The sequence below is a fragment of the Mytilus trossulus genome, chromosome 3, assembly GCF_036588685.1.
Source record: "Mytilus trossulus isolate FHL-02 chromosome 3, PNRI_Mtr1.1.1.hap1, whole genome shotgun sequence".
NCBI classification, from domain to species: domain Eukaryota; kingdom Metazoa; phylum Mollusca; class Bivalvia; order Mytilida; family Mytilidae; genus Mytilus; species Mytilus trossulus.
Genome location: NC_086375.1, coordinates 60,825,359 through 60,838,381, shown reverse-complemented (window position 1 = coordinate 60,838,381; position 13,023 = coordinate 60,825,359). Strand labels below are relative to the sequence as shown.

The 13,023-nt window shown below is 30.4% G+C and overlaps 1 protein-coding gene across 1 annotated transcript; it reads left to right on the top strand.

Annotated features, from left to right (window-relative positions):
* Positions 1-3,482: 3,482 nt before the first annotated feature.
* On the top strand, positions 3,483-11,914 carry LOC134712016 (PH domain-containing protein DDB_G0274775-like). Its single transcript, XM_063573101.1, has 2 exons — positions 3,483-3,701; positions 6,658-11,914. The coding sequence occupies exons 1-2, from the start codon at positions 3,513-3,515 to the stop codon at positions 6,874-6,876; spliced, it is 408 nt and encodes a 135-aa protein (XP_063429171.1). The 5' UTR covers positions 3,483-3,512; the 3' UTR covers positions 6,877-11,914.
* The last annotated feature ends 1,109 nt before the right edge of the window (positions 11,915-13,023 follow it).

Sequence of the window (13,023 nt, the reverse complement as noted above, 5' to 3'; positions counted from 1 at the left end):
CTAGAAGTGTGTTATGCATTTCTTGTTTCTGTGCCTCTCCTTTTTCTCTCCCCCAGCACACTAACACATACACATTGCAGTCCTTTTTTACGCCACTGCTCATACATCCTAAAATTTTTATGCTTATAACAAAGATATGAAATATTAGGAATGAAAGTTTTAAAATAACGGGAGATGATGCTCCACTTTTAGCAATTTTAAATCAGAAAAATCGATGTAAGTTTCTTAAGGTAATGAAATTCAATCAGTATCCATATACATTTCTTTACATACGTTAGGTTTAAAAATACCGTTGAATGATCATATTTGTAAGATCAGTTCATGTTGTACCCTATCTAAATGTACTTTGTGATAATGATGCTAAACTATGACTGTCGTAAAATGTCTGTCTATGAATATGGACAACAAAATTTTGTATTCTCGTGTGCTCTTTACAGGTCATGAACTTTACTTGGAATAATCAAGTCGGTGTTATAAAATGTATGTCCTTTAAAAAGTAAAACGCTTTTTGCAGAGAAAAACAGATTTCAAAACGTCGGTTTTTATATTAAAGATACTAAGTATATGCAAAAACTAGTCATAGATTCAATACTCAATACGTATACTACAAAACTATTCTAAAATAAGAATTTTAGTATTAAAAAAATTTAAAAGTGCATTCGATTAGGAAAATAAGGAGAAACTGTATTATTTTTTCGCGCATAAATAGACAATTATATCATGTTTGAGGACACGGTGTATTTTCAAAAATCGGTATCATAGTGAACCTATATTACTAAAGGAAGAGACCGATTTCATTGAACAGCAACTCCTCTACAAAAACAAAGAACGTTAGAAATACTAGTTATATGACGTAAAAATTGAAATGTTTTATTCTCCTTAAATTTGTCTTTTAAATAATCTTTTTTTTCGCCAATTTTTGAGAAAATATTCAAATTTGGAGACTGTTATCGATCCGTGTCTTCTACGCTTTAATTCGTGCTCATGACCAGGGCCTGTGAAATGTAAGACACAATTCGTGTGAAATATGATTAATCTAAATTAATCAGCATATCAATGTTAAATTTGATGAATCGTCCCTTATTTTTGTCGAGGTTGGGGTGCGAATGCACGGACGCAAAAGGACTTTTTTTCGTCTTTATTGGACAAATATTTTTTTTTCTGTTTCAGTTGAAAACAATTACGTCTCAGTCACATACAGGAATAAAGTAATTTTCATTGAAAACTGAGAGTTGTTAAATTGTTTCCATAATGTTCAATGAAAACAGAATTCTCTTTTCAATTGAACTTCTACAATAATTTTTCGAGACATTTGAAATGATTCATTACTACAATACGCATAAGAAATCAAAAAGATATGTTCGTAAAAGCGGTTACACAGGAGAGAAGGAGGGACTGTCAATTGAAAAAAAGATATTTTGACTTACAACAGGCCACTTACGGACAACTCAAAGAGGTTTTGAAGTTGCAATCTACTTCTTACGAGCACGAATCTCCCTTTGGAAGTTGTCGGTTTTGTGTCCATATTTATACATTCGGTCAACACCGTGGAGACTGAAAGGACAGATTGATATAGGACCTGCTTATATTTTATAATATGGCACTTATGTATAGTAGAAAAGTCCATGAGCCCGGTAGCAGAACTCTGAACAACGTCTGATTTCCTTCCAAGTCAGCTTCCTTCGCAGGGCACTGCGAGTCCTCTATGACGTCAAGGAACAACGTCACAGCGGAAAACAACATCGGCTTTGGGCCGATCCTTGGCAGTCAAAGGTACTGTTTCTGCATCGGCCAAATCGGCCCTATGGCAGAAAGAAGGTTAAAATTGTTTGTATGCACATTGAACGACAAATATGTGACGTATAAAATTTGCTGACGTCAGACACAAATCAATGAATTCGTTCGTAGATAGTAGATGTTTTTGTATTCTGTTAAATTGTTCCTTTTACAATTGTTATACAATGATGACTGATGTACCCATATTTTGACTATTTTATTTATTGTGTCTGTATATTTAACGCATCAATGCAAATATAACGGAATTTGACGAGACTGTCATTATTAAAGTGACTCGGAGGGTTAGCGCCATAGAACCAGGTTCATCCACCATTTTCTACATTTGAAAATGCCTGTACCAAGTCAGGAATATGACAGTTCTTTTCCATTCGTTTTTGATGCGTTTTGTTATTTGATTTTGCCATGTGATTATGGACTTTCCGAATTGATTTTCCTCTAAGTTCAGTATTTTTGTGATTTTACTTTTTTGCAAAAGCTTGTTTCCCAATCCACTATAAATAAATATGTTCAAACTAAGTATTTGGAACAATACGAGTTTACATAGAAGTAGATCATATTCCATTTGTTTCATATGCTATATTACTAAAGTCAATGGTAGATTGTTTATATTGTTCAAAAAGAAAACAGAAAGATTAGTTGTTGTGTTAGAATTCGAGATAATCGATAGTTGACAATTTTTTTGTGATGATTATGTTTATCAATACAAAGTGAGGGCCATTTATCGTCCCCTTCCGACAGACTATCATGGTTTCCTCAAGACCATACTCGCAAATAGTGTCAAGGGAGAGCCGAAAATTCAGTCCCGGCGGAACGGGAATGAACCAGGAACCTTTGTATTAGCAGTCCGATTCGTGACTGACCACTATACCACACAGCTCTCCAAAAACTTGTATGGTCCAGATCATATACACAGTATTCAATAGATGTTTCAGAAAATTGCGTGCTTTTGGCTGGTCCTTAAAATTTTTGAACTTTAAATGAAACTAATCCGACTCATGTTTTATTAAATGGTCACTTCAAAGTGTGATTACAGATTTCAGTATTTTCTGGAACGCCTTCCAATGTTAACTTGAATGTGAAGGAAATGATGTGCCAGATATACAATCTAGAACTATAGATAAATTATAGATTCAGTTTTTCATACTCAATTATCCATGTTTTATAAAGCAAAAGTAAAAGATGAAGGTTGACTAAGCTTATTTTGCGTATGACTAAGATTATTATTTTAACTATATATTATTTTTCATATTTTATGGAAGTTGTTAAAAGTTTAAGATGTCCCCTTTAAATACGGATGGGTTGGGGTTGGGTTTTTTTTTTAGGGGGGGGGGGGGGGGTAAATCTCCAGAGCATGCTTTTTATTCTTTTGATGTGTTTGAGCTTTTGATTTTGCTTTTTGATAATGGACTTTCCATTTGAATTTTGTAGTTCAATACTTTTGTTATTTGACTTTTTATCATCGATACTTTAAGTTTTTTTGGTTTTTTTTTAAATTATTTTTCTGAACAATTCTTTACCATGTACACATAAACCGACCGAGCAAGCGGACACAAAAACAAACAAAAAACAAAACATAATTTTGATCTATTTTTTTTTCGACTATAAATTACTTAGTATTTCAAATTTCGGATTTTCTCATCCAAACCGTGTATGAACAGTTATTACATTTTAAAAATAAACAAAAAGTCAAACACACCCAGTAACTGCAAACAAATATGGCTTCTTCAGAATCATCTGACAGCCGAACAAATAGTTTAAATACAACAAGTAGCCATAATGATGAGGCATTGACCCACAATGAATTAAAAGGATGGTTACTTAAGCGATCCAAAATATCCAGGAAGTGGAAGAAACAATGGTTTCTTCTGAAAAACACTGATTTGTTATATGGTGACACACCCGAGGTAAAATTATGACATTTTGCAATATCCAAATTAGAAACGTACTATTCTTATATTCAGATTAAAGTTTCAACTAAATACTTAAAATTTATACCCTTGGCACTCGACACTTACTATTCCATATTGCATCTGAAACATTCTAATTTGTTTCTTTGACAATATAAATTTATTTGTCTTGATTTTCAAAACAATATCCGAGTACAACCATATCCCTGAGAATGGTAGTAATTTTGCTGTTAGTCCTTTTTAAATATTTCAGGGGTTTGGTTAACTTTTCTTTTATTCGATCTCCGTTTTATTAATATTTTTTTATATTTTTATCTTAATAACCAGGTAAGGACTGATGAAACTTGACCATCTTATTTGTAATATTAATGTCTTACTGTAAATGTGAACTCATTATACATGTACATGTTAACAGCACTTAATAAACGTATATAGTTTAATAATCCTCATTTTATTAGAGAACCTTGGAGAATTTAGTCAAACAGGACAGGTTAACACTAATCTGTTACAGTGTACATTTGACAATTATTTTTTATTTTTATGTCCCACCTACGATAGTAGAGGGGCATTACGTTTTCTGGTCTATGCATCCATTCGTCCATCCTTCCGTCTGTCCTTCTGTCTGTCCGTTCAGGTTAAAGTTTTTGGTCAAGGTAGTTTTTGATGAAGTTGAAGTCCAATTAACTTGAAACTTAGAGCACATGTGCTCTAATGATATTATCTTTCTTATTTTAATGCCAAATTAAAGTTTTGATCCCAATTCCACGGTTCACTGAACATAGAAAATAATAGTGCAAATTTCAGGTTAAAGTTTTTGGTCAAGGTAGTTTTTGATGAAAATGAAGTTCAATCAACTTAAGGAGGCTCGCGGGTATAAAATTTTCAGAAAAAAATCAAACGTTTATTTTTCATTTCAATGTTTATTAATTACCTTAAGAAGTTGTTACTTTATCATATGGCACAAAAATTATTCCAAAAAATCAATACGTGTTGGCCCCAGGTGACTTTTAAAATGAAGATATCATTGAAAAAGCTCCAAATTATCTCCCTTTGGTGCAAAAATGCAATTTCTTTACATTAAAATTTAAATATCTTTTTTAACTCATCGGTGACCTATATTTTTTATTGTTATTTTCGAAAAAGCTGAACATAAACTAAATAATTGTAAAATTTTAGCCATTTCTGTAATTTAGTTCTTTTTTAATTTCGATATTATGGATTTTTCTCCTACTAGTTCAACAGAAAAAAACGACATTAGCAAAAATGTATGCTTTTTTCGAAGTCAGATTTTGAGCGTAAATGAACGGTGACCCCATTATTTTATTTCATTTTTCTATTAGGTATAAGATAAAGTTATTTTATAGAAAAATATAGCGAAATCTTATATTAAATTAAAAAAATGATTTAGACCCGCGAGCCCCCTTAACACTTAGTATACATGTTCCCTATGATATGCTCTTTCTAATTTTAATGCCAAATTAGAGTTTTTACCCCAAATTTACGGTCCACTATACATAGAAAGTGATAGTGCGAGTGGGGCATCCATGTACTATGGACACATTCTTGTTTTATATAATTTGTGTTGATTTTCAAAACAATATCCCAGTACACAGATATCCCTGAGAACTCCCAAAAACTAAATATGAACCTGAGAACTTATAGATATTACTGCCTTTATAGATAATAAAGTAATTCATCTTTTTATATGAATAAGGCCGTTAGTTTTCTTGTTTGAATTGTTTTACATTGTCATATCGGGCCTTTTATAGCTTACTATATATGCGGTATGGGCTTTGCTCAATTTTTGAAGGCTTTACGGTGACTTATAGTTGTTAATGTCTGTGTCATTTTGGTCTCTTGTTGACAGTTGACTCATTGACAATCACACCACATCTTCTTTTTTATATCTACACATGTATAACTTTTCAGATATTAAATTATAAATTCATTTTTCACTCAATAAACATGATAAACAAATAAAAGTATATTTTAACTTCATGAACTTTATTTGTCTGCTCTTATGCAAGTTACTTGAAATGCAATATGGCAGACTTAATTATTCAAACTTTATTTTCATTCATATAAATGTACAAATAATACCTGAAGCTCCACCTAGAAATGAAAACCCACAAAAAGTACACATAAAAATGAAACAATATTTTACAATACTTACTGTAGAACATGGCAGGAAAAAAAGATGCATGTATACCCTCTGGAAGCATGATTTTGTTTGTACATTCCATTTCATCTGACAACACTTGCATCCACACCACAGCTTTCATCAGATTATTTTTTATTTAGAAACCTCTGAACCAAATTTGCACATGTAAACATGTGATGTATGCCAAAGTATGTAAACTGAAGTAAAAAAAAATAGTTTAAATTTTTTGAATAACTACATTATGTACATGTAGAAAAAAACTCATTACAATTCATGTACAATGTGAGTATATAGATATTTTCCTTCTGGAATGGCTTTTAATGGATCATCAATGTGAGTATATAGATATTTTCCTACTGGAATGACTTTTAATGGATCATCAATGTGAGTATATAGATATTTTCCTACTGGAATGACTTTTAATGGATCATCAATGTGAGTATATAGATATTTTCCTACTGGAAGGACTTTTAATGGATCATCAATGTAAGATCAGAGTTCCTTTAGTTTCAATAATAATCATGGTAATAATGAACTTCTAGCATTTGTCAAGTATTGAGAAAAATCTGCATCAGTGCATGTGATGTCAAACTTTTATCTTTAAGTACATGTACATAGATATAGGAAGATGTGGTGTGAGTGCCAATGTACATTTTACACTTTGTGACTTGGATTTAGAGTTGTCTCATTGAAACTCATAAGATACCATTGCACAACTTAATATAAGCTTCTTATTTCTATTTTAAAATACCATTTTCTTTATTCTGATTTTTATTAAATTTTTATTTGTAGAATGCATCAAAAAGAATAGCACTGAATGATGCTGAAATATCTGAATCAAATATAGATAAGAAAGATCATACATTCAGGATAAAATCCAAAGACAGTAACAGGTCATTTTATATGCAAGCTGATAGTGAGAATACCCAGCATGAATGGATGCAGGCCATTTGCTTTGCTAAGGCAGCTGGCAGGGATGGAGACAATTCTCAAGCCTGCGTTATTCAATAGAAGACTTGTCAGTCTTCAGAGAATATCAATTTACAGTCATATTCTATAATGATATTATTACCAAAATGTTCTTACATTGTATATAAGCAGACACAAAAGAAAAACTCACAGAAGAAGAAAACAGAAAGGGATTTGGAATGCATTTTCATTTGATTGCATATGGATATATATGCATTTAAGTACTTGTGTACTACTCATTTTTCATTTGTATATAAATGAATACTAGGTTTCTGCTTTAAATTTCATTTTTGAATTTATACTGAATAAGATGTATTGTTGTTATCTTACAAAACTTTCTGCTTTCCCCCCTTTAAATTGTGTTTAGAATTGTTATATTTTTTATTGCTCAAAGTTTTCTTAAAACATAGACATTTTTGACTTTGTTGAATGAATGAAGTTTAAGAATTGAAAACCTGGTGATTTATTTATGTATTCCTATGTATACAATGTATATATAATTTATAACTTCTTTAACATTCCATTTAGGTAATCATGCCTGTTCTTACACAATTCCTTTTGTTTTAATGACGATGCAATGCTTTAATATGCATGTGAATTATGCTTGTACTCATTAAAGTCCTCTTAAGTAATAGAGACAAACAGTCAAATAGGTATTTCATGTTTATTTTTCCTTCTGATCTTTTATGTACAAGTAAAGTACTGTTATACATCATTTATATAATTTCTCCCTTCTTTTTTTATCTACATGTACAATATGATATCAAAGTCAGTATTTTATAACTTTCGTTTGTTTCTGGTGAATCATTTAAAATTTCATGGATGTAAAATATTATTTATATGGTAAACATGGGTATAGCTGGAAATTGATTGTTTTTCAATATTGCAAATGCTTTTGTTTTAGGAAAATGTTTCAAGCTGTTTATGTCAAGAGAAATTTTAGTTATGTGCAACTATCTGCATCACACATCACAAGTAATTTAGTTCTAAATATATTATCATCAAGAAATAGTTTCAAATTTTAATGAAATTTGCTGTTAAGACATCTTTTTTGGATTATGTGTAGCATGTATTTAATATGTCATTGTTTGCTATAAGGCAAGAAATTGCTAGATAGGAAGGGACAAATGGTTCTCAATTTTTAAAAATTATTCCCTGTTGTACACTTTTTTATTTGATTTTCTTTATTCAAAGTGTTTCTCAACAATAATAATTGTACTTGCAGTTAATATGTCAGTTGATAGCTTTGTAGTTTCATTGTAAGTTTTTATAGTACATGTATACAGTTGAGTTTTCTGATTAACTTCTATACTTAATGTATATAGTTCTGCAACATACAGTACATTTTGCATTTTCTATAATATGTTAACATTTTAAAATTTATATTTGCAATTTTATGTTTGTTACAAACAATTCCTTTTGAGGCCACTCTTGTTATTTTAAGTGCCTTCAGACCTACATGTGCCATATGCACAAAAATGTACATGTACATGGATATCTGCAAATGCTGTTTGCTAATAAATTCTGTATTAAAATCAATTCTGTAATTGCATGCACTTTCGCAGTCCCATATTTATTATCCTGAGATAAGTTTATTGAAAAATGTTTAAATTAGATTCTTTGAAAACAGTACTTTTAAAGTTAAGGTGAAATATGATGAGACAGAAAGTTAATTAATGATGCAAATTCAGCTTTAGGTGTATTTTCTCTTTTTAAAAAAAGCAGCCTGTATTAAATTTGTGAAAAATATAGTCTGGTAGTTTTTAAACAAACAAATTGTACCATGTTAATGCAAAAAAAGCATCAGCCAGAAACTAATCGAATCAATTGAAATAGACACTTAAGTGTTTAAAAAGTGTCCAAAAATTTTTGTTTCATGAATCTGAAATTTGAGGCCAGAATCAGCCCTTACCGGACCTACTCCTTTGGGTAACACACAACTTCCAAATAGTTTAAAAGAAATTACTTATGAAAAATAGTTGAAATATATCTTATATCAATTGGAGATATAATTCATGCATTTACAATAAGTACATGACATTTTCACTTGATAGATACAGAATTAATTAAAAAAATGGATTAAATAGATTCATTCACAAAGTCAGCTTAAAATGATCAGTTTGTAAACAAATAGAAAAGGATCTTTTCTTTATGTTTACAGAACATTCTCCTAATTGATTGTTATAGATGTTTTGTCAATTATTAATTAATTATTAAGTTTCAATAGATTAAGTACTTGTTGATTATGTAAATTTGAGTGCTAGATTATGTTTATATGTACTTGTGTTTTGTTTCTTATTATCTTATTTAACCTCTTCCACATTACAAACTTGCCACCAAAATAGAAAAAAATGAGAGAAAACTATGCTAATGATAGATTTTTTTATTATATTGACTACTGGAAGGAAAAGAATATATTCAAAGGTTGTATATAGACATATTTTTCAAATTTAGTACCTGTTTAATAAGAATTTTGTGACACACTGTTATCCTTTATTTTAATCTAATGTGATTGAGTTCCTTCAATTCCAATTGCCAGGATTTTAATATGTCTTCTGGTATTGTTGTTATGTTAGCTATTGTATAACTTTTATATCAGGATAATTTAAGTTGATTGTGTTTAAGTAATTGAAGGCATCACACAACAGTCTATTTTTGTTGGACTCTGAAAATATCCATTTGAATGATAAAAAACATTTCACATGGGCTTTTAGAAATTTGGATCATTAAAAACTGCATATGATACCCACCAAGTTACACAATTTATACCAAAGGATGTAGAAATTTAATGATAGTTAGAAAAAATATTGTGATTTAGTATTTGTATAGTTCATTATAAATTGATAAAAACTTAAGTTGACAGAATGCAAATTATTTGCAGTGATGCAAACAGACAAAGCACATCACTGTTTCAACAACCTACAGTAAATGTGTTAAATGCTACTACATTGTGGATTCATTTATTTATTTTTGATCATATTTGGTGGGTACTTATGTGGCGTGAGGAAAAATTGCATTTCGGTAAATTTTTGATAGATGGTTTTTGCCAGAGTCTGCATATAAAACCTATTGAAAACGTGGAACTAGTCTTCTCTTAAAGGAGGGTAGTATACCGTACCTAATAATGTCTGCACGGTTCAGCTATAAAGCAAGCTAATCAAAGATTATACCTTTACCTTCACACTCAATGCAATCTGCTGTAAGAAAGTATTTACTGTTGTCTCCAGCTTATTGTACATTCAAATTTTATAGTTTTGAAAATATAATTCTTGAATGTGTATAAAACTGTGGGTTGGTTCCACTAATGTTTAGTTATATATATATATTTGTTTATTTGATATTGTATATCAAAGACTCTCTAGATGTAGTTAATTGTATATGTACATTGTACAAAGGAAGCAAAAAGTCATCAGTAAGGCAGCTTTATTGTACCGGTGGGGAAAATGTTTTAAAATTATTCTTGAAAAAGCCCCCAAAGAAGTGTTTCCTTTGTAATCCTTTTCTTTAAAGAGCGCATATTTAAGGTAGCAAATTTATTTAAAATAAATTGTGGTAACATTAAGTACTGTGCATTCATTAATCTTCGTTGGATACCAATTTTCGTGGATTTCGTGGGAACAAGTGTAGTAAAATTTTCAACAAATTACATATTTTGTAAAGGAATGATTGTAAATTTTGCCAAAACCACGAAATTAAATATCCACGAATATGTAAGTTTTCCACAATCCACGAAAATTGTTGCCCACGAAAATAAATGAATCCAAAGTATATATACACTGAGTGATGTAAGTAATCTTCAAATGACATGAAGGTACACTTTTTGCGATCACTAATACCAGGGTTTTCCTGTAGACAGCTTTTAATAAATCCTTTTTCCTTAATTTAGTTTTAAATAAAGTTTAAAATTAATTTTACAGTTACTAATCACTATACCTTTGAAATTTCCTAAATAAGATTGCGGAAACTATTAAATTGGTCAAGTGCTGCACATGTTGTCATTGACCATTTAAATATTGAATTTTTTTTAGTAAAAGATAAATATGCATTTTGAATGTAATGTTTCCAACTGATCACCTTGTGACAATAGGTTTTAAGTTGGATAATGAATGACATATGTGCTAGGTGTGGGAATTCGGTTGAGGGATTGATAACAAGTTTTGATTAATCAAGGAATGATAATATTTCATGAGAGGTAAACAACACAAATGCAATGAAACATTCAAAAAGACAGAATAACAATGTTTTGAAACTAAATTTGTTGAATTAGTAAGGGAAAGTTCAATTGTCATTCATTTAATAGGCATTAAAGTACAATAGATTTATATTAACGGTAAATCATAACCTTGATTGTTAAACTCTTTCTTGGTATTTAAATGATTTGTGGTACCAGATGACTTAATGCTTTTAGTTGATCTAATTTTTTATCATTTATAGAATTATATGTTAGATTATGTTATATTAACATATAGGATTACAGTAATATCCAAGTGCTGTAATGCTTTTTTCATTGCAAAATACTTTTATTATGTTTTGCCTGATCTTGTTATCTTTCTTTTGGTAATGTATTTATAACAAGGATAGCAATGATAACAGTTATATCATCAAAAGGATAAATAATTAATTTCTGAATATTTCCTATGTATATGAGAAAACAAGGAATTCATTTATTTTGGCTATATGTATTTTTTTTTAGCAGGTTCCAATTTTGCTGACTGAGGTAGAATTGTACTTTTGTGGCTGATAATTGTTTAATGGATTTTGATTCTTTACCATGTCATTTGTTAAGGTTGACTTCAAAATTAGGGCATATTTTTATATATCAATCACAAAGGTATAATTCTTGTCTTCAAATGTCATAAGGATAGCACATTAACATTATCAGGATTGCTTCAATGATATGTGAAGTTCTTGTGACAACCTTTATTTTTTAACTGTTAATAGATTCTGTGATAGTTATTTCTTGTTAATATTGTGGTTATTTAGACTATTTTTCATTGTCAATATCATTTTATTGTTTATATTGTGACATTGTATTTTAAATGTTATGCAAACTAATAAATCTCTGATTTTTATTTTACAATCTGGTGTCAGAACTTATTTCTAAAAATTGGCCAGGTCCTCTTGGAAGCAGTTCAAACTGGTTGCCTTTTCAGTATTGTCTCAGTAGTACAGCAAAAACTACTGACCTTTACAGAGTGTTGGTGGGGTTTGTTTTCCTCAATATGATTTCATGTGTTATCTGTGCAGTTTCATATTGATTGTTGTCTACCCTTTATGTTTGTTAATGGTTTGCAAGTCTTTCCTTCATGTGTGATCTTTTATTCTACATGGACATTGGTATCCCATTTGACCCCTCACCACCAAGAGGGGGTATACCGTTTTTAACCAGTCCGTCCATTCATCAGTCGGGTCATCGTTTCTGTTGGTTTCCTCTTCTTTACCTTGGATTGCAACCATGGTTTAAAATACATATAAGAGAGGAAAAATGTATTGATTTCGAGATCACCAGATCGAAGGTCAAGGTCGAATCTTCTAATAATAGATGATATTTTGCATAATTAGATACTGCAGTGTTGACTGACATATTGCTTGAATATATTGTCAATTATTAAGAGTAACACTCGTAATGATGTTTAGACCACCAAGTCAGGGGTTCTATGATGAGTCTATAGAGTAATGGACAAAATGTGTCGATTATAAAAACACAAAGAAGAGAGAATAGAAGGCAAAATAAATTAAGGAAGAAAAACTGGTTTAAAAAGTTTCAGAATGAAGAAATGAATTACTCTCATGCCAAAGGTCAAGGTCATAGTTACTAATGCTCGACTTAAATAAGTGCCAAGCAGTGGTTCTGTTTCTTAGTTGAATATTTGATATGGGATAGTGTTACTTTGATATATTGTCACATTACAGAAAGGAAGATTCCTATTGATTTTGAGGTTCATACTTCAAAGGTCGAGGTAATAGTTAGTAAAAACAGACTGAAACTTGTGCATTATAGTTGTATCTTAAAAAACATCTGGCTGTTTTGTTTTCCATCTGATAAGAAACAAACGAGAAAAATAGTTGTTTTTCATCATTCTCCTCTAAATAATGGCGATCTGGTTTCACTTGAAGAGATCACGAGAGAACCACCAACATACGGGAGCCAACCTGGCAATGATTTTTAATACAAATCACATGCGAACT